The following is a 17839-nucleotide window of genomic DNA, read 5'->3' as shown; positions in this document are numbered from 1 at the left end:
CCATGCCAAATTGCATACTGAGAATACCAGTGGATGAGACTTAGAAGACTTTTTAATCTATGTTCCCTATGAGGAAAATGTTATCCTACTTCCCTCTGGCTACTGTAGAAAAATTCTTCGGGGGAGGGAGAGAGGCTTGCTTTAGGGAAGGGTGCAGGGGAAGAGATACTGGATTCCACTCATGTTCCAATGGGGCCAGTGAGGAGATAAGGGATGATGGCTGTGAAGGCCAAGCCCTGGTACCTTGGAAGAGGAAACAGGAAGAAGGCCTAGGATGGAGACAGGGCCACCGGGGTGACAATGGCAGGGAATCCCAGGGCTCAACAGGGTGTAGGATATGGGGGACTCACTCAAGGAAGCCAGCCTTGTGCTTCTGTTCATTGTGGGGCCCAAACTGGATCTGGCATTGGAAGCCAGCAAATTCACAAGCCTTGTCGAAGGAGACAGGGTGAGAGCCATTCAGGATGTCATCTCGTGCCTGGAGAGCACACAGAAAAAAGCAAATGTTATATGGGTAAAGGGATACACTCCAAGTCTGCTTCTGGCCCTCTTACTATAACTCCCATTCTAGGCAAGATTGCTGTGTACCTGCACATAAAGAAGGTTCAGCTGTACAGGGTCCCGGGAATCCACATTTTGGTCTGAGTAGAAGAACTTCCTCCGCAGCAGCAGTGTTTCATGTTCCTCCACTCCCTGTTCCCTCAGTGTACGGCCATGGTCCAGCCAGTTCACTGGGCACAGAGAGTTCCCTTAGTCCCAAGCCACATGGCCTCTATTCTGTCCGGTGCCTAAAGTTTATTTCATTTCCTACCTTTCCTCTCTAAATGTAAGTTCCATAAGCACAGAATTTGGTTTTATTATTGATACATACCCAATGTATAAAATAGCGCCTTTTACAAGGAAATGCAAAATAAATAAGGAATAAAATGACTGCTGTTCCTGCCCCCACTCCAAATTTCCAATGCTCTTTTTCCCAGTTCTGCTTACATTCATCATCTGTGTGTAGTTTCTGTTTTAGTTTCTCCATCTTCTTTTCATCTCGCAACAGTGTTTTGTCCTTTTGTAAGGTCCCTGTCCCCTCATCCTTTTTCTCTTCCATCAGCTCTCGAACCAGTGAATATTCATCATGGTTGGTAATACCTGGGGGCAGGAGGATAGTTTAGTAGCTTCCTGGGCACTGCTCTTTTGGACTGGCTGGACCCTCCTGGCCTGTGCCCTCAGCCCTACTAAGACACCTTACCAATTCGGGCACAGATGGTCATGAGCATGTCAGTAACAGTCTTAGAGTCATCCACCATAATAGTCTTCACAGTTCCATCTAACATCCGGATCTTCAAGGGTCTCTGTTTCTTCCTGTACTCCATGGTGTCCTGTTGGGGCAGGAAAAGGAGCCCAGAGCCTATATGAAGCTGGAGTATTACTTCATTTTTACACAGCCAGAGGGGATGAAAGTAGATTACTGAAAGGAATTAGTGCAGTGGTTCAGTCAAAAGCAGGGCATTATGACTCCCACTAATAGAAAGCAGTATGAGCCAGGAGTGGTGGTGCATGCCTGTAATCCCAGCACTTGGGAGGCTGAGGCAGGAGAATTGCTGTGAGTTTGAGGCCAGCCTAGTCTCCATAGTGAGTTCAAGGGCAGGCTGAACTATATAGTGAGACCCTATCTCCAAAAAACAGCAGCATGAGAAGGCTGGGAGTAGTAGAATGCTTGCCATCATGTCCAAGCCCCTAGTTTGATCCCTCACACCATCAAGAAAACAAAATAAACAACAACAAAACCCTGAAAGAACAAGAAAGAAACCAGACATGGTGGTGTACACCTGTAATCCCAGCACTTGGGAGACTGAGGCAGGTGGATTGCTGTGACTTCAAGGCCAGCCTGGGCTACATAGTGAGTTCATGGCCTGAACTACATAGTGAGAGCCTGTCAACAGCCCCCCCCCAACCCCCCCCCAACCAAAGAATAAGAACAAGAAAAAAACATGGGGAGGGGTTGGAGATAAAAACAGGACTTGGGAAAGGGATAGCTAGCTAGAAGAGGATGTTGGTGGTCCTGGATGAAGTGATACTCACCCCATTTCGGAGCATATAGTAATCCAAAGCTTTCCCAGCCTCCAGCCATATTCCCTTTTTGGGATCATCATCTGATAGAAATAGTCCAAAGTCGCTGGCTAAAAGAGAAGAAGGATGGATCACATTGACTTATGATGATCCCACTGGGGCCAAATGCCTACAGCACTGCCTCTAACTATTCTCCCGTGACCTTGGAACTAAAGAGGAAGAGGGAACCATGGAGCACAGACCTGAGGATTAGTCACCTTAGAGCACAATAGGTTCTCCTTTAAGGTCAAGAGCCCAAGAATGAGAAGGAATGGAGGACTCCCGCCCAGCCACCCAGGTAGTCCAAACTCACGAGGGCCAGCCAGAGCCTCTGGGATGCGCTCACGAATGATGCGGCAGGCATCGTACACCATGGTGGATGGCTCAAACTGCATCGTCTTCACCACATTCCCAATGCTGATCTTCAGGGAAAGCGCAACCATGGTGGCGGCTTCTCCTCTCCAGCCTGGCTATACCTGGCCCTGGCATAAAGGCATTAGGATACACACTTACTGCAGAAGAGGTCCCCTAGAGAGTGGAGTCCCAGGGAGGGGATTTTTGAAAGGGATTCATCAAACCAGAAAGTAACAGTGTTGCTTTTGTCTTATTTAATAATTTCAGAGTGTTAGATTATTTATATCAGAAGTACCAGTTCTGACCATTTAAGACGTCCAGTTAGAGGCTTTTCTGCAAGGTACAATAGCAGGTCTGAAACGCAGTGTTATCTGAAGATACTGCCTTGGCCCCACCACTGGAATTTGTGCCCCCTTCTTTCTTCCAAGTGCTTCTCCTGCCACTTGTGCCTGCTCACCTCCTTTCTCAAACCTGCCCTTGTCTTGTTTTCATCTTTTCCTGGGTCAGTATTTTTCTTCTCTGTCTCCTACTGTGTTCAGCTGGCTTTTCCCTGTCTGGGATTTTCAGAGCTCTGCCCTGACTCATCATATGATCTTCCCTTCTCATTGCTTTAGCCTCATTTTCTGCAAAATTAAGATGTTACATGAGATAATTCCCAAGGGCTCCAAAGGCCTGCAAACAGATTAGCTAGCCTGGTTGGTGTGCAGACCAAATGCTGGTTGTTCTGGCCATCCAGGTCCACTCCTGCCCTAGCTTCCCTTCAACCTGAGATGTGGGGTCTCCCAAAGGAGCTCCAAGGAGCCAATCCCCATATCTGGCTTTTCTGGCAATCAAGCTAGAGTTACAACTCTAGTCCAAAAGGATCTTAAAAATTATCTAGCCAACTCTTCAATTTTGCAGAAGAGGTAACGGATACCAGGAAAAGAGGAGAAAGTTTCAAGGCAGGTGAAGGAAAGTTAGACAGCTCCTACAATAACTCAGGCCTCCCTCCTTCCAAGTCACTAAGATGATACTCGTCTCACTGCAACTCCTCCTATGCTCTCTCCTCTTCTGCAAACCCTCAGACTCTCCCCACCACCTCAGCTGCCTCCCCTGACACTATTCTCAATTCAGCTCAGCATACAGGAGTCCTACTCTGCCTTCTTCCAGCTCCCTGGCAGCACCTCTTAGCAGGCTGGAGGAGCCACTGTGGTCAGCAGGTGGCGCAAAGGCCTTAAGAAGACAAGTCTGCCTAGCAGTGGATGATGTGACCAGGCAGGGGACGGGGATTGGGTGTCTTTTAACTAAGAGTATGAACAAATATAGGCTCCCTATTCCTCTCCCGCAAATGGCCATCCTCAAAGGAGCAAACTGCTAGTCTCAAAGGAAGAAAGCAGGGTTGGGAAGCAAAGGTAGAGTGTCAGGCTACAGAAGGCATCGGAGAACTAGGGATACTAGGAAGGGGTTGAGGGTGAAGAGGCCAGGAGAGAAAGTGTGGGAAAAGAAAGTTTAGATAGAAACAGGAAGCAGATGTGGATTGGTGCTTAATAGATCGTATCTGACCTTACAAATGACCCAGGATTTCAAAAGAGAACCGTAACTCTATTCTTTACTCCCAAACAAGGGAGGACCCTCCCAGTCTCCCCCTTTGCAGCTGTTCCCTCCCATTCATGGGTGCCTCTCCCAATAGCAGGACAGACCTGGTGGTGGGTTGCTGACCACAAAAAAGTGAGGGCTGAAGGGTCAGAGAAGCTGGAGGAGTTCGAGGAGCTGGAGCAGGACTGAAAGAACCCTTCACCCTGAGCTGAAATTGTATGTGTGCAACCCCCCCCCCCCATTTCCTCTGGATACATGGACACCCACTTCTTCCTCAGAAGTCTCTGGTGAGACCCCGATAAGGGAGTTGAGTCATTCTTACCCTAACTCCCAGCCTGGTTCTGAGAGGGTGAGGGGAGGCATAGGGGTAGTTGGGGAAATGATGGCAAAGAACAAGGCTCCTGGAAGTAGAAGCTATCTGGCTCCTGCCCTGGCCTGAGAACTTTGCTACCCCCTCTGTCATGTTTTATGAAACAGCAACAACACACCCCCTCCGTGTCTCCTCCCAGGGAACTCCTCCTCCCTCAATACATTCCTGAGATGCATTCCAGAGGAGTTGGGCAATTGGAAGGGGGGAATGGAGGACAGGAGGTCAAATCCCAGCAAGGAATGGAATGTAAGTGTATTGGAACTAAGGAATTTTGGGGCATATGGAGAATACAGTCAGAGTAGGTACCCTCAAAGAGAACTGCAGAAAGATGAGGAGTTACAGCGAGGGTCAAAGGGAGAGAGAGAAAACTGAAGAGTCAGAATGTAAGAGAGTTGGGGGAGTAACAGACTGTTACCAAATTTGGCCTCTGAGTCCGAAACCGCGGGGGATGGGGGGAGGGTTTGTGGCTGAGACTGACATATCCGGCCTCCGGGCTGCTAGAGGCTCATTTAAGGCTGGACAGGGCAGCTGAAGGGCTGGCCCTGACTTCCTCCAACACAGCCCCTCCACATTTACAAGTGCACACTCATTCTCCTCTAATGTACCCCAGCCTATGCACAGGGCTCTTTCTCATAATACCACCTATGCTGTCTTGACATACACCTTATCTCAGTGATGGTAAACCTTCTAGAGATGGAGTGCCCACACTGCAATCCAAAACCCACGTATTTATCTCAAAAGTGCCAACACTGCAATTAAACCTGAATATTGAGATTTCAGTTTAGAAAAAAAACCCCTCTATATTAACATCTTTTGTCTTAAAAGAAAAAACACAAAACTCATCGCTTCTCGGCCTTTTGGCTAAGATCAAGTGTAAAAACACAAAACTTGCATGCCATAGGTTCACCGCTACTGCCTTATCTCAGTCACACAGCCTCTACACAGATCAATCTTGCAAGAACCCCATCCTCCCTCCCGAGCTTCCCCACAAATACACCCCCATGACAAGCACACCAAGGACCAGTGCCCCAGCTCCCAACACCTTTCCTCCCCTTGTGTTCAGTTCTCCATTTATAAGGCCAGCATTCCTTGAAGGCCTATTGTGGGGAATGCCCTGGGCCAAACTTTCAGTGACTGAGAACTGCAATGAGTAAGACCTAGCCTTTGCCTTCAATGGGCTCCCAGTTCTCCAGGCAAGTGGGTAAGTTAAATACACAGTTACAATAGAGAACAGGATGCAATAAAAGTCAAAGAGTTGTGCTCAGAGGAGAGATCCCTTTAAATTTAGGTAAGTGGGACCATGAAAAGTGTTACTTGAAGGTAGAATTTTTTAAAAAGACAATAAAAGGGCTGGGGATTTAACTCAGTGGCACTGCGCCGGCCTTGCAAGCACACGGTCCTGAGTTTGATCCCCCGTACCACACACACACACACACAAAGATAATAAAAAATGATAGCAATCTGACATTTATTGATTATATGTCAACTGCATTTTACACAGAATTTTTGTTTATCCTTACAACAACCCTGCAAGGTAGGTGTCATTTATTTCCTTTCTTACAGATCAGGAAACTGAGGCTTAAATTAAATGTTTAATGTACTTGTCCAAATAATAAGTTGTGAAGCCAGGATCCGAACCCAGGTCTCTCTTACTCCAAAGCCCAAGTGCTCTCTATCACATCAGCCAGAGATGAGTCAAAGGCAGCATTCCAGGCAGAGAGAATAGCATAAGCAAAGGTGGAGAAGCAGGAAATCGCGGAGGAGCATTCAAGGAAGTGAGCAGAAGGCTGGCTGATGTACAGGGTACCTGCAAGGGAGGAGTTGTGGGGAAGTCAGGGTTAGGATGGAAAGGCAGGGTAGACCTAGACTGGGGTATGAGGAATTTTACCTATTGGAAAGTAACGGGAGGCCAAGGAGGCTTTAAGCAGAGAAGGAACATAACCCAAACTGGATTTTAGGAACATAACTGTGGAGATTGGTTAGAAGTACACTGTATTAGTACGGGTAAGAGGTAAGAAAGCCAGAGTTAGAATAGTGAGAAAGCAGCCCCTCAGAAGGAATTTTAAGAGGTAAGACTGACAGAGCCTGATGACAGTCTGTTTCGTCAATACTCAGGGACAAGAACCCAAAGTCAGGCTGGGGTCCCGTACCTTCTGATCATCAGTGGCCACTAGTGGCTAGGGAAGCTCAGAGCTCAGGTAAGGAATTGGGAAAGGGGGAAGGGTCAGATTGAGATGGAAATGTGGGGATGAGGCTATGAGAAAAGATGGGAGGTGATTAATAATCAAGTAGGAGCAGATGGGGTGGGGTTAGTGACTACATCAGGATGGGAAGGGGGGAAAATCCACATATGAGCAGTCACTGGATGGGGCAAAGGGAGGAATAATTACATTACACGAATAGTGGCTAAGTCAGGGAACGATGGAATGAGGTGAGACAGCAGGTCAGACTACAGAGGTTTGATTAAAAAAATGGGGATATGGTAAGTGGCTAAATTAGGCTAGGGTGGGGAGGAGTGAAGGAACAATGGCAGTGTCTAAGTACAGCTGGAATTAGGATTAGGGGAGGAACAGCATGAGGTAGTTGGTGGCTGAATCAGAGGCTGGGTAGAGGATAGTGCTGTGGTCAGTGGTCAGGTCAGCCTGGGAGTGAAATGGGGGTGTGGTCAGTGGCCTGGTTGGGTGTGGGATCAGCAAGACCCAGTTTCCTCTTTGGGTCTCATTTCCTCTTTCTGTTAGGGAGTGGGGGAAGGGGATCTACAACTGGACCAAGACATTAAAGGTGGCTCAGAACCAGGGGATCCATGTAGCAGGTTTAAGGGTCAACTATTCAGCACATGACCAGGTGGTATGCATATGTACAAGTGAATGAAAATGGTGGGAGAGTGCTTTAAGATGATGGAAACCTCAGATTCGGGTGGGGGTATTAAAGTAGGATGTATAACAAGGTTTGGGAAGTGAGGCAGCAAGGAGGATGGAATGGATTGCTAAGAAGGTGTACAGAGGGCTGGGGATTTAGCTCAGTGGTTCTGCCACCTGCCTCACAAGCACAAGGACCTGAGTTCGATCCCCGTACCAAATAAAAGAAGATGTACAGAGGAGAGCTAAAGGGCAAGGAAGTATTCTGTAAGGAAATATAAAGGAAGGATGTGCAGTGTGGAACCAGGGATAGGAGTTGGAGAGGAAGGCTTAATACCTAGGCAATAAGGGAAGAGGGAAACAGTAAACTGTCAGGAGATTCAGTCATCCCCTTCCTCCTCGATAACAGTGTCCCTCTACTTAGTCACAGGTCTCCTCTTTGCCTGACAGTCCCCTCCTCTTATGACTAGACCTTGTACATTTCCCAGGGCCCTGTCCATTTTTCACCTCCCATCTCGTAACAACATAGTCCAGGAATCCCTGCCCTCTTAACTGTGGCAGCCACAGTAAGATCCTTGATCTTGGTGTGGAATAAAGAAGCTGGAATCCCAGATACCTGCAATCCTAGCTGAAATCCAGAACCTTGACCTGTCATTTGTACATGAGAGAAGTCACTGTTACTACAGAGGAATGAAGGACTTCTCCACAAAACAAAGACATCCCCTTCCTGCTAATCTCTTAAATTTTACCTGCTCAAGGTTAACTACATACCTCGGCCTCAACCACAACTCATAAACTTACCTCTAATTCCTGACCCTAATTTGTTTCCTGATCCCCAGTACTGTCTTTGACATTTATCCCTTTCCAAGAAGACATGCTGATCTAATTTTTACCTTTAACAACACGCTCCCTTACTTTAAACTAAAGTTTGAGCTGTAAGCCTAAAGCCCATTTTTAATTTGACTCCTAAAACATGTTTTCAGTTTTTGCTTAACATTGACTGTCACAAGTCTTTCATCCCTAAAACGGACTTCTAATTCGTGTTGTTGACCCTTAACCTGGTACTGAACTCTGACTTTTGCTGGGCATTCCAAAAAACAAAATAGTGACCTTAACCTAAACTTCACCTAACAAAACGGACCCAACTCACACGAATAACTTCAATTTTAGCCCCCGCGGGTTCTAAACTTCTACTGACCACTGACTTCTAAAGCCAAACACACATAAATTCCAAAGTCACCCAAAGCTTTCCTACCCACTTACCCGCTATCAGCTAACACCAAAGCCCATCCCCGCCCTGCGCCTCACTACCACCCCATTTCTCACCCGCTCCAAAATCTATCGCAGGGGGAGGACTGCTCCCCGGAAAGGGCTGCCTCCAGCAAGACGGAATACTTAACTCTGAGCTCAAGCCGAGAAAGACTGGACCCTGACCTCTCTAACAAAACCCGAAACAGGACAAGCAGAAGAATCGGGGCTCCGCCCGCCTCCCGCCTTCCCGGGCCAGGCCCCGCGGCCCCACCCCGAAGCTCCGGCTCGACCCGGTCAGGCCTACCTGCGCTGCCAGGCTGTGTGCCCCGCCCGCTGGGCCTCTAACCAGCTCCTTCCCCGGGTCGCTCACGGGGTCTGGCCTCGCCCTCTCGTCTACTCCCGGTCACTTCCGTCCCGGGAACGTCCCCACCGCGGGCGGCGTCCTGGGCCCTCGCTCTATGGTTTCAGGGACTGCAGGAAGCTGCTCTGGCCCGGGCTCTCGATGCTCGGGAGCCCGCCGAAGATATGCAGCTCCTCCCCGGCAGGAAGCAAGGGTGAGGTGCAATCCGGAGAAAACGCTTGAACTACGCCCGAGTTCCCTTTTAAACTGTATTTCTTCTTTTTTCTAGCTTGGGGCGAGGGCGGAGCCAGATCCTCAGAATCCCCACCCTTAGGTTGTGAGGAAGCAGCCGGGACATCCCCATGATTTGCATAGCCCCTGGGACGTGGCGCGGCGGGCGGTCCATTTCCGAGTTGGCGGGAACTCCAAGTCCCAAAATGCCACGGGACTTAATACGTCACTTCCGTTGTGTTGGAGGCGCACTTATTATCGAGGCTGGGAGACAGCTTGGGTTTGACGGCCATCCCCTCTCTGGCTACCTGTGCGAAAGAGGAGCCAGATAGGTGCGGGAGACCAATTGTTAGACCGAGGATTGTGTTTGGGGTAGGGAGTTTGAGCCTCGTGGAAAAGTGAACTCGTGTGTTTCTGCCTGTCCTTTCCGTAGATGGCCCAAATGGAGCTGGAGTTGGACCCTGGTGACCAGGACCTGCTGGGTTTCCTGCTAGAGGAAAGCGGACATTTGAGGGGTGCGCCCGATGAAGCTCAGGAGGCTCCGCTGGACTGGGAGCTGCCGCCCTCCCAGGTGGGTAGGGGTTCTGAGTGGCGAAACTAGAGAAGTCCCTGGGTCCGGGGTGTGTGTGTGTGTGTGTGTGTGTGTGTGTGTGTGTGTGTAGGAGAGTCAAGGCGTTTTAATTTGTTAGAACTTTGTGCAGGAACTGAGCGACTGGGAGGTAGAAGACTTGCTGAACTCCCTGCTGAGTCCCCCACCATCACTGGACGTTCTCGACTCCTCGAACTTCTGTTCTGTCCACCACGATCACACCTACTGTCTCCCACAGGAACATGTCTCCATAGATTTAGGTGAGCATAAAATGAGTGAAATGTGGGGGAAGGAGAGGGCCTATGGGCCTGGCTATTCTTACTTTTCCTTTTTCAGACAGTGGGAGCTGTGGAAAGGAGAGGGTCCACATGACTCCGCCGCATGTGGAGGAGCCCCCAAAGCAGGTACTTGAGTTGATTTTCGGGAGGATTATTTCCATATTGCCCGGGTGGGGCCAGAATCCTCTATTCCTAACATCTTGGTGCAACTGGCTGCCCGCTTCCTGTTAACCCCAGGAGACTGCCAGGCTGATACTGACAGAGGAGGAGGAGAGGCTATTGGAGAAGGAGGGGCTTGCTCTGTCGGGAACACTTCCACTCACTAAGGTCAGACTTCACTGGTTAAGCAAAGGCTGGAGAGGGATTGCGAGTCCCAAGTAGCCAAATTCTTTTCGCTTTATATCAATATCTTGGGAAAAAAAGATGAGGTAAGAATCTTAGCAAATCTGTTGCTAATAGGAAACTGGTACAGGTCCTGATTTTGTGGGGTTTATATAAATTCTGGGATTCTTTTTAGGTAAAAAGATTTCAAACTTATCTGTATAACCGCGGTATAGGGCCTTGGGAAGGACTGTGCAGGTGAAGGGCCTTGACGTTGAAGATTTCATTGTCTTCATGGTAATCCACCTCTTGCTCAATGTTAAGTGTTTGAGAGTTCAACAGGGGTGGATCAAACAGTATATAGTAATGAATAAATACAAAATCTAGTTTTAAGTTTCCTGGAATGAATGGCAACTTCACAGGCACAGTATTGTGGCACTATGATAAAATCACCACAAACTTCAGGGAAATTTTAATTTCTAAAAAATATAAGATGAGCCACTTTGTGGTGGTGCATGCCTGTAATTTCAGCATTCTGAGAGGGTGAGGCAAGAGGATCACAAGTTCAAGCCCAGCCTAGACAACTTAGTGACACACTGTCTCAAAATAAAGAATGAAAAGGGTTGAGGATGTAGCTCAATATGAAGGCCTTGGCTTCAATCCCCAGTACAACTACAACCCCCCCCCCCCCAAAAAAACCCTAACAACAAAAAAACCCTGAAGTGGGGTGGCTTAGTGTTAGAGTGCTTGCTTAGCATGTGCAATGCTCTGGACTCAATCCTTATAGTACAATTAAAAAAAAAGAAAAGTACAAGATGAGCCAGTAGTATGATGTAACTAGTAAATGGGATTTAGAAACTCTTTTCAATAGAGATGCTGCTCCTGTTAGAGGTGTTGCTCTCCTTTATGCTAGCTAGAGCACATCTTTGATACATACAGAGGATGTAATCCATCCTGAGGACAGAAGCTAAGTTAAAATTATCCAGGTTGTTTTTCTTTTTAAATTCTGAGGGCTGGGTGTGGTGGCGCATGGCTGTAATTCTGGCACTGAGGAGGATCCCTGTGAGTTCGAGGCCACCCTGGGCTATGCAGTCAGTTCAAGACCACTGAACTACATAGTGAAACCCTGTCCCCAAAAAACAAACAAAAAGCAAAAAACTGGGCTGGGGATTTAGCTCAGTGGTTCTGCTGCTTGCCTCACAAGCACAAGGTCCCGAGTTCGAACCCCAGTACCAAAAAAAAAAAAGCAAAAAACTCTTAGGAAATGTTAAAAGTGCCTTAAAATAGCTAAACAGGGTTTGTTCTCTATGGCTCCAGAGATTCTAGGTAAGACCAATGGATATAACTTACAAAGAGACAGATGTTGGTTCATGATAAGGGAATTTTAATTACTATTAATAAAATTGTAGAAAATAGTCTGGCTTGTCAGACAGAAGCTGAATGCCTATTAGTAAGGGAAGCTGTAAAAATAATTGGGAATATTTAACTTAGTTGCTTTCCAACTCTTTGATTCAATAGTCCTGATACCACTTTCTCCACCTCTCAGATGGAGGAACAAGTTCTGAAACAAGTGCGGAGGAAGATTCGAAATAAGAGGTCTGCTCAAGAGAGCCGAAGGAAGAAGAAGGTGTATTTGGGCGGTTTAGAGAGCAGGTATGAAAGAGAGGCAACAGAAAATAGTTGAAAGTGTTATACTTTAAATTTTTTAAGTGTTAAGTTTTTGGAGGGAGGATACAGCCTATATCCATTATCCCCAGGGTCTTGAAATATACAGCCCAGAACCTGGAGCTACAGAACAAAGTACAGCTTCTGGAGGAAGAGAATCTGTAAGCAACCCACCAAATCACCCTTCTCCCTCCATTTAACGCCTCCTCATTTTTTCCCCCAGCCCTACTGCATTTTACAGAAGCTCATAGTTAAACATAAATTAAATACCCAGAAAGAGGAAAGGAAAGATCTCATGAGACAGGCAGTTATCTGACAGCAGGAAGGATTGTGGAGAAAGCATTCTAGGCAGAGAGGACAGAACACAGTTGGGTTTGGCTGGGACCCTAACACAGGCAGGCTGGGTCAGAAAGTTGAGAAGACCGAGAGTGCTTGGTAAAGATTATGTGTACAGCTGATGGGGCAGTGGAGAAATACTGAAGGTACTTGCAAAGGAGTTTCAAGAGAGGGCAAAGAGCTGGGCGTGGTAACGCACTCTTGTAATCCCAGCACCAGGGGTAGGGGTGGTGTTGAGGCAGGATTGCTGAGTTTGAGGCCAGCCTGGGCTACATAGTGAGTTCAAGGCCAGGCTGGACTACATAGAGAGATCCTGTCTCAAAAAACAAACAAAACCACCCCACCCCCCAATGGAGAGGATAAAGAAGTTTGTTTTAATTAGGGACTTCAGGCATTTTGTCCACAGGGATGAAGTCATTTGCAAAAATAAGATGAAAAGAGGATGCAGGGCATAGATGGAGGATGTGGCCATAACAGTTTCACTGAGGCTCACAGTGCTGAGCCGGGGGTGCTCACTAGTGTCCTCTCTCCCGCTAGGTCCCTTCTAGATCAACTGAGGAAACTCCAGGCCATGGTAATTGAGATATCAAACAAAACCAGCAGCAGCAGCACCTGTGTCCTGGTGAGAATGGTGATGAGAACAGATCCTTTTCTCAAGTGGTGGGCCCACCAAGGGTATAATCCAGAGCCCTTCATTTTTTTTTCCTTGTACTCTTAGGTCCTACTATTCTCTTTCTGCCTCCTCTTTGTACCTGCTATGTACTCCTCTGACACAAGGGGCAGCCTGCCAGCTGAGCATGTTGGTAAGTGGCTTAAGGATATTTGAGGCATGGGTTGGTAGAGAGGCCTGGGCTTTCTGTGTTGTCTCCTGACACTTGTTTGCCTCTTCAGTGTTGTCCCGCCAGCTTCGTGCCCTCCCCAGTGAGGACCCTCACCAGCCAGAGCTGCCTGCTCTACAGTCAGCGGTACCAAAGGACAGCATAAATCAGTCGGACAGTTCTGACCTTGAGCTCCAGGTCCCTGGCAACTGTTCCTGCCTGTTGTACCACATGCCTCAGCCTTTGCAGGCTGAGCCTCCCCAGTATCGGCCACTCCTTGACCTCTTCTCAGAACCCCCCTGCCCAGGCCACATGTTTCACCTGTGGGCAAATCTCACAAGAAAGGAGAAATGGCTCCCTAACTACAGCCCTTCGTCTGTCATCTTGCAGGGCAGATATTCAGGTTAGACAGGAAGATACAGGGTATCTCAGCTATAGCCTAAGCACCCCTTCCCCATCTGTGTCCAAATAGAAAGGAATAGGAGAGGGTTGGCCTTCATTCTTGTGACATTAGGATGCCTGAGGGGTCAAACACATACATTTTGGCTTTGTGTGTCTTTTATTTGTACCCATGTATGTCTACTGTCCCATAAATGGATCTGAAGAAATCAATTGACCTCCTCCAACATTTCATACAGTGAGGGAAGAGGTAAGGAAAGAAATAAATAAGTGATTTTGATGCTTGCTTCACCCTCAGCCCCTCTTTACTGGCACAGTTGGGTGAGGAGAAGGGAGGGAGCATGATTGTCCTGTTGGCTCAGGGCTGCAGGAAGTGGGGGTAAGGAGCAAAGACCAGCCTGGAGGTTGTGATCTCGTGGTTTGGAGGGCTTACTCTGGGGTTAGGTTTGCCGAGGCTTCCTTTGGTCCACATTTAGGCTCTGTGCTTAGTCCTGTGCCCTGATTGACTATCAGACTGGAGGCTTTTTTATGCTTCTGCTGTTGCAGGGCCAGTTGCATGGCCCAGATACTCAGCGGGCGCATGTAGGCCAGTGAGCGGAATACCTGCTGCTGGCAGTATGCCTCTGGGGTCTGGAAAGCCAGGCCAAGGCGCTCCCACACAGTACGATAACAGCCTTCAGCTGTCTGGAAGCCCTCCCATGTCAGGCCCTGTAGGGAGAAATGGAAATCATATGTATAACTAACTTGGCACCATTAGACAAGTGAAGATAGCAGGGTCTCTGTCCTGAAGGAGCTCATAGCTGTCAGAGGAGATAAACTTGACCCAGTCAGAAACCTGAATGCAGGAGGTGGTATGCATACCAAGGAGAAGGGGAAGGCTTTATGGATGGGTAAGATGGCTTTCGGTTATGTCTTAAGTCTAGTGGCTGAGGAAGTTTTCTGGGCCATAGTGCAGATTTGGGATAAGATGATGGGTACGAGAGTACATTACCTCTTGGATCATGGTGGCTGCCAGGCCATAGACCACACCCACCCAGACTTCATCAGACTGCACACTGGATCTATCAGGGATACCATGGGGCTGCATTCCATTCACAGCTCCCATGGCCCCTCCAGCAAAGGACTGGACATTGAGCTCGAAGATAGTCTGGAGAGCACGGACCACATGTGTGGTAGGAAATACCTGGAGGGGCAAGGGCAAAGGCAGGGACATGGTCTTTTATACTTGCTTCCCATCTCTGGGGGAAAACCCACCTTTCTCTCTGGCTCCTTTTCCTAGTCTCTCACCTCAGTGTCTCCTTCTCCTAGGCCACAGGCCTTCAAGAACCACTGCCCAGCACACTGGTCAGACATGACACTTCGAGACTGAGGCTGAGAGCTGCTATCATAGTTGTAATAGCGGCCTGGAGTACAGGAAAGGCAAAGTAAGGCTCTTGGTGTTCCCACAGCCGCCTTAAGACTCCTCAGGTTCCCCCAACTCACCATTCCACAGCAGTCTCTCATAGGCTTCCTGGCCCCGGCTGAGGATGGAAGAAAACTTATCCTGGACATCCTGTGCCGCACATAGAACAGCCATCTGGACCGTCACAGCCACAGCTGCCAGCCACAGCCCTCCACAGTAAGCACTGATAAGGGACAGGAATTTGGGGGTCACACTGGCAGTTTTAGCCACTCCTGTGCAAACTAACAAGTAATGGGTCATTCTTTTTGAGTCCTACCATCCTTTGGTACCCCAGTTCCCCAACACAGGCCTCCTGGAAACCCCTATCCCCTAACCTGGGGCCTGTGGTGACCCATCCATCATAGGTCTGGTCTGCATAGCCACCATTCTCAATGAGTCCGTCATGGTCCTTGTCAAACTTCATTTCAGATTCCATCACGGCCTAGAGACAACCGACATACCAGAGATGCAGGTACTAAGGAAGTACAATAGCTAGCTGGGCTTTTCCCAGACACTGGCCATGCTCCTGGCATACTGGCCACTGCTCATGTATCCCTTACTAGACACACAGGCCACATGTCCTTCAGGAAGCCTTGGTCGCCCGTCAAGTAATAATCTCGATAAACTTGCAGCACAAACTTCAGGTTCAGGTCCTTCCAGTCAGCAGTATCATGGATCAAATATGCATTGACCCGGAGCCACGGCTCATCATCTGTGGGAGGGGAGAGGACCTAGTTCATTTGCATTGGTGGATAGGGTGGAGGGTGCAAAAGTTGAAGGAGGGAAGCTGACCATGGGTGTAGGGACTTTTACCTGGGTCCCCAATATCATGGGGAATGACATTTCTCCTTTTCACAGGTCCCATTACCCCACTCATCAGGTACCGTCGACGTGTCAGGTCCTCCCTGAGGGTTGCGAGAGCTGGAAAACAGAAAAGTGGGAAGGGGAAAGCAGGGAATGGGCAGGCTTGGGTGGGGCACCAAACTCTGTGACTCCAGAGGGGAAACAGCAAGCAGGATGCAGGTATGTTTGAGGGGAAGGAGAAAACAATCTGAGAGACCACTAAGGTTGAGGAGTATGGGGAGCCAATGGGGAAGAAGCAATACAACAGCTACCCTCACCCATGTCATACTGTAGGCTGAGCTCAATTTTGGGCCAGAGCATAACGAGGGCAAAGGAAGCATAAAAGTGGACATCATATGTGTTGTACATGCGATACTCTTGGCCTAGAGGAATGAAGAAGACACATCGTTGCCACAATTCCTGCTTCCTCTTCATAGTCCCCTCCCTTGCTTGTCTTTTAAAATTGAAGGTAGGGCACTGTCATTCACCTGATCGCCACTTAGCCCTTCATCCCATCAATACCCTGGAGTAGGCAAAATCTATCATCTTTCGTTATCCTAGGGCATTAACTGACCTGAAGAGTATGCCCTACTACACCCTAACCCACCAGTACTTACCCTCAAGATAGCCAAATCGACCGTATTCCCGAAGGATGGGACGAAGCTGACCCATACTTCCTACCAGCTCCTCCGGTAGGGAGTCTTCAGGAACTTCAAGCCACACTGTGCCCCCATCCGCCAGAAAGTATAGTTCATTGAATAGTGCAGATTTGTACCAGGCAGGTAAGGATCTTGGAAGTTAGGAGGAGAGAATGGTTTCATAAGTGTGACTTCGCAGGATAGAAAGGATTCTAGGGGTCAGTGGAGGGGAAGTGAATCCCAGCACAACTCTGCCGACTTTGGTGGTACACAATCAGAGTCGCACTTGGAGTGAGTGCCCAGGAGAAATATAAGAGAGGGTCCCATTGGTACCTGTCATCTAATACTGGGCTCTGCCATGCTGAGATCCTGTCTTCCCAGTCTGCATAGTGGCACAATGCGTAGTGGCTAAGGGCAGGAGCTGCATCACCATCTGGGCCAAAGAACCTTGTGTACCTCCTGGAGTGGAAAGAAAGGGAAAGGATGAGGGCCCATGCTCCGGGTCAGATCCTTAGTGTTTTGGATCCCTATATTTCTTGGTCCCCTCACCTGTAGTGGACTTGCCCCTTAGCTCCAAACATGATCCTGGGCATGTCCCAAGCCAGTGAAAACTCCAGGGAGCACCGGCCTCGAGGTGGCAGCTTGCCTGAAACACACAGAGCCCCAGCGATGCCTGCTCCTTTCTGTGAGGGGTTGCTTCGGCCTGAGAAGTATAAGAAGAATTAGAACAGCCACCTTCTTCAACCCCAGAGCTAGGGATCTCTACCACAAGAACAAGGGCTATTCAATACTAGGTCTCCCACCCCCAAGGTAGTCTTTCTTCCCAACACCTCCCAGTCAGACCCCCATCACCAGCGGGGGAGTCCAGCTGTCCATCCTGAAGTAGGTCCTGCCACACCTGGTGCCCAGTGCTGTCAGGATCAAAGGCTGTGATGTGGGTTACCGTGGAATCTTCCTGTTAAGGGGCCAAAGACTATAAGGCAAGCTCCAACATACACTGGATCCCAACTAGTTCTCCAGCTCTTACACACCCTTGCCTCCAAGTTCCAGAGGCTAAAGGGCTGTGATGAGAGTGGGACTTGGGGGAGATGGAATGAAGAGACTTGTGGAGTGGAGGTGGGTCTGGGGTCAGGCTGAGAGGAAGGGCTTAAGGTATAGGGTTGGCTCTTTCATTACCGTGAGTCGCGCAGCCACAGCCATGGTGTAAGGATTTGGAAGGGTTGGATGATGCAGCAGCAGCCCTTGAACAGTTTCCCCATCCTGCTCCAGACAGAAGGGCTCATTCCATAAACCCCCCTGGGCATCGTCTTCACCCCCCAGGCCATTTCGCATGGAGAACATGATGGATACATCCACAGCTTCATCCCCTTCGTTTTCTACATCCCACACAAAGACTCCTACAGGCAGGCTGCTGTCCTGGGGGTGAAAGAAT

At 48.7% G+C, this 17839-nt stretch overlaps 3 protein-coding genes across 14 annotated transcripts in view; 1 reads left to right on the top strand and 2 right to left on the bottom strand.

Moving 5' to 3' along the window:
* Window positions 1-8962, bottom strand: part of Tln1 (talin 1) — a 34223-nt gene extending 25261 nt beyond the window's left edge. For 2 of the 4 annotated variants that reach the window (XM_004870135.3, XM_004870137.3), the window contains exons 1-7: window positions 8813-8962; window positions 2414-2582; window positions 2074-2171; window positions 1241-1370; window positions 988-1140; window positions 589-731; window positions 351-478 (exon numbers count right to left, since the gene is read on the bottom strand). In XM_004870135.3, the coding sequence (XP_004870192.1) occupies window positions 351-478; window positions 589-731; window positions 988-1140; window positions 1241-1370; window positions 2074-2171; window positions 2414-2543 (782 nt within the window). In that variant the 5' untranslated portion in view covers window positions 2544-2582; window positions 8813-8962. Of the gene's footprint in view, window positions 1-350; window positions 479-588; window positions 732-987; window positions 1141-1240; window positions 1371-2073; window positions 2172-2413; window positions 2583-8583; window positions 8688-8812 lie in introns of those variants that run through there. The other 2 variants (XM_087183713.1, XM_087183714.1) reach the window with 2 other exon arrangements.
* Window positions 5851-17839, bottom strand: part of Gba2 (glucosylceramidase beta 2) — an 18292-nt gene continuing 6303 nt past the window's right edge. Inside the window, exons 5-18 of the mRNA XM_004870141.3 lie at window positions 17584-17823; window positions 17260-17362; window positions 16957-17110; window positions 16741-16866; window positions 16387-16559; window positions 16048-16152; window positions 15740-15847; window positions 15487-15638; window positions 15262-15368; window positions 14968-15110; window positions 14773-14888; window positions 14477-14668; window positions 8813-14193; window positions 5851-6206 (exon numbers count right to left, since the gene is read on the bottom strand). Coding sequence (XP_004870198.1) covers window positions 13915-14193; window positions 14477-14668; window positions 14773-14888; window positions 14968-15110; window positions 15262-15368; window positions 15487-15638; window positions 15740-15847; window positions 16048-16152; window positions 16387-16559; window positions 16741-16866; window positions 16957-17110; window positions 17260-17362; window positions 17584-17823 — 1998 coding nt within the window. The 3' untranslated portion in view covers window positions 5851-6206; window positions 8813-13914. The remainder of the gene's footprint in view (window positions 6207-8812; window positions 14194-14476; window positions 14669-14772; window positions 14889-14967; window positions 15111-15261; window positions 15369-15486; window positions 15639-15739; window positions 15848-16047; window positions 16153-16386; window positions 16560-16740; window positions 16867-16956; window positions 17111-17259; window positions 17363-17583; window positions 17824-17839) is intronic.
* Window positions 8930-13765, top strand: Creb3 (cAMP responsive element binding protein 3). Of its 9 annotated transcripts, XM_087183719.1 has the most exons (11): window positions 8992-9062; window positions 9138-9411; window positions 9513-9650; window positions 9781-9928; window positions 10005-10072; window positions 10184-10273; window positions 11814-11920; window positions 12025-12093; window positions 12806-12890; window positions 12987-13071; window positions 13160-13765. In XM_087183719.1, the coding sequence occupies exons 3-11, from the start codon at window positions 9513-9515 to the stop codon at window positions 13492-13494; spliced, it is 1125 nt and encodes a 374-aa protein (XP_087039845.1). In that variant the 5' UTR covers window positions 8992-9062; window positions 9138-9411; the 3' UTR covers window positions 13495-13765. The 9 variants fall into 9 exon arrangements, with proteins under 9 accessions (XP_004870196.2, XP_012923009.2, XP_012923011.2 ...); XM_004870139.4 differs by lacking the exon at window positions 9138-9411 and having other exon boundaries at window positions 8930-9062; XM_013067555.3 differs by lacking the exon at window positions 9138-9411 and having other exon boundaries at window positions 8930-9062; window positions 9769-9928.

The sequence above is a fragment of the Heterocephalus glaber genome, unplaced genomic scaffold (genome assembly GCF_053883595.1).
Source record: "Heterocephalus glaber isolate CG9 unplaced genomic scaffold, H.glaber_assembly_v1.0 deba00001481, whole genome shotgun sequence".
Lineage (NCBI taxonomy): Eukaryota > Metazoa > Chordata > Mammalia > Rodentia > Bathyergidae > Heterocephalus > Heterocephalus glaber.
Note: the sequence above shows the minus strand (reverse complement) of the source record. Positions and strands in the feature narration are given on the sequence as shown.

Bases quoted from the DNA above. Each gene is read 5' to 3' on its own strand.
- Creb3 (XM_013067555.3), top strand. From the start codon at position 8,967: ATGGTTTCAGGGACTGCAGGAAGCTGCTCTGGCCCGGGCTCTCGATGC. The intron at 9,651-9,768 runs GTGGGTAGGGGT...TTAATTTGTTAG, and splicing joins GGGAGCTGCCGCCCTCCCAG to AACTTTGTGCAGGAACTGAG. The intron at 10,274-11,813 runs GTCAGACTTCAC...TCCACCTCTCAG, and splicing joins GAACACTTCCACTCACTAAG to ATGGAGGAACAAGTTCTGAA.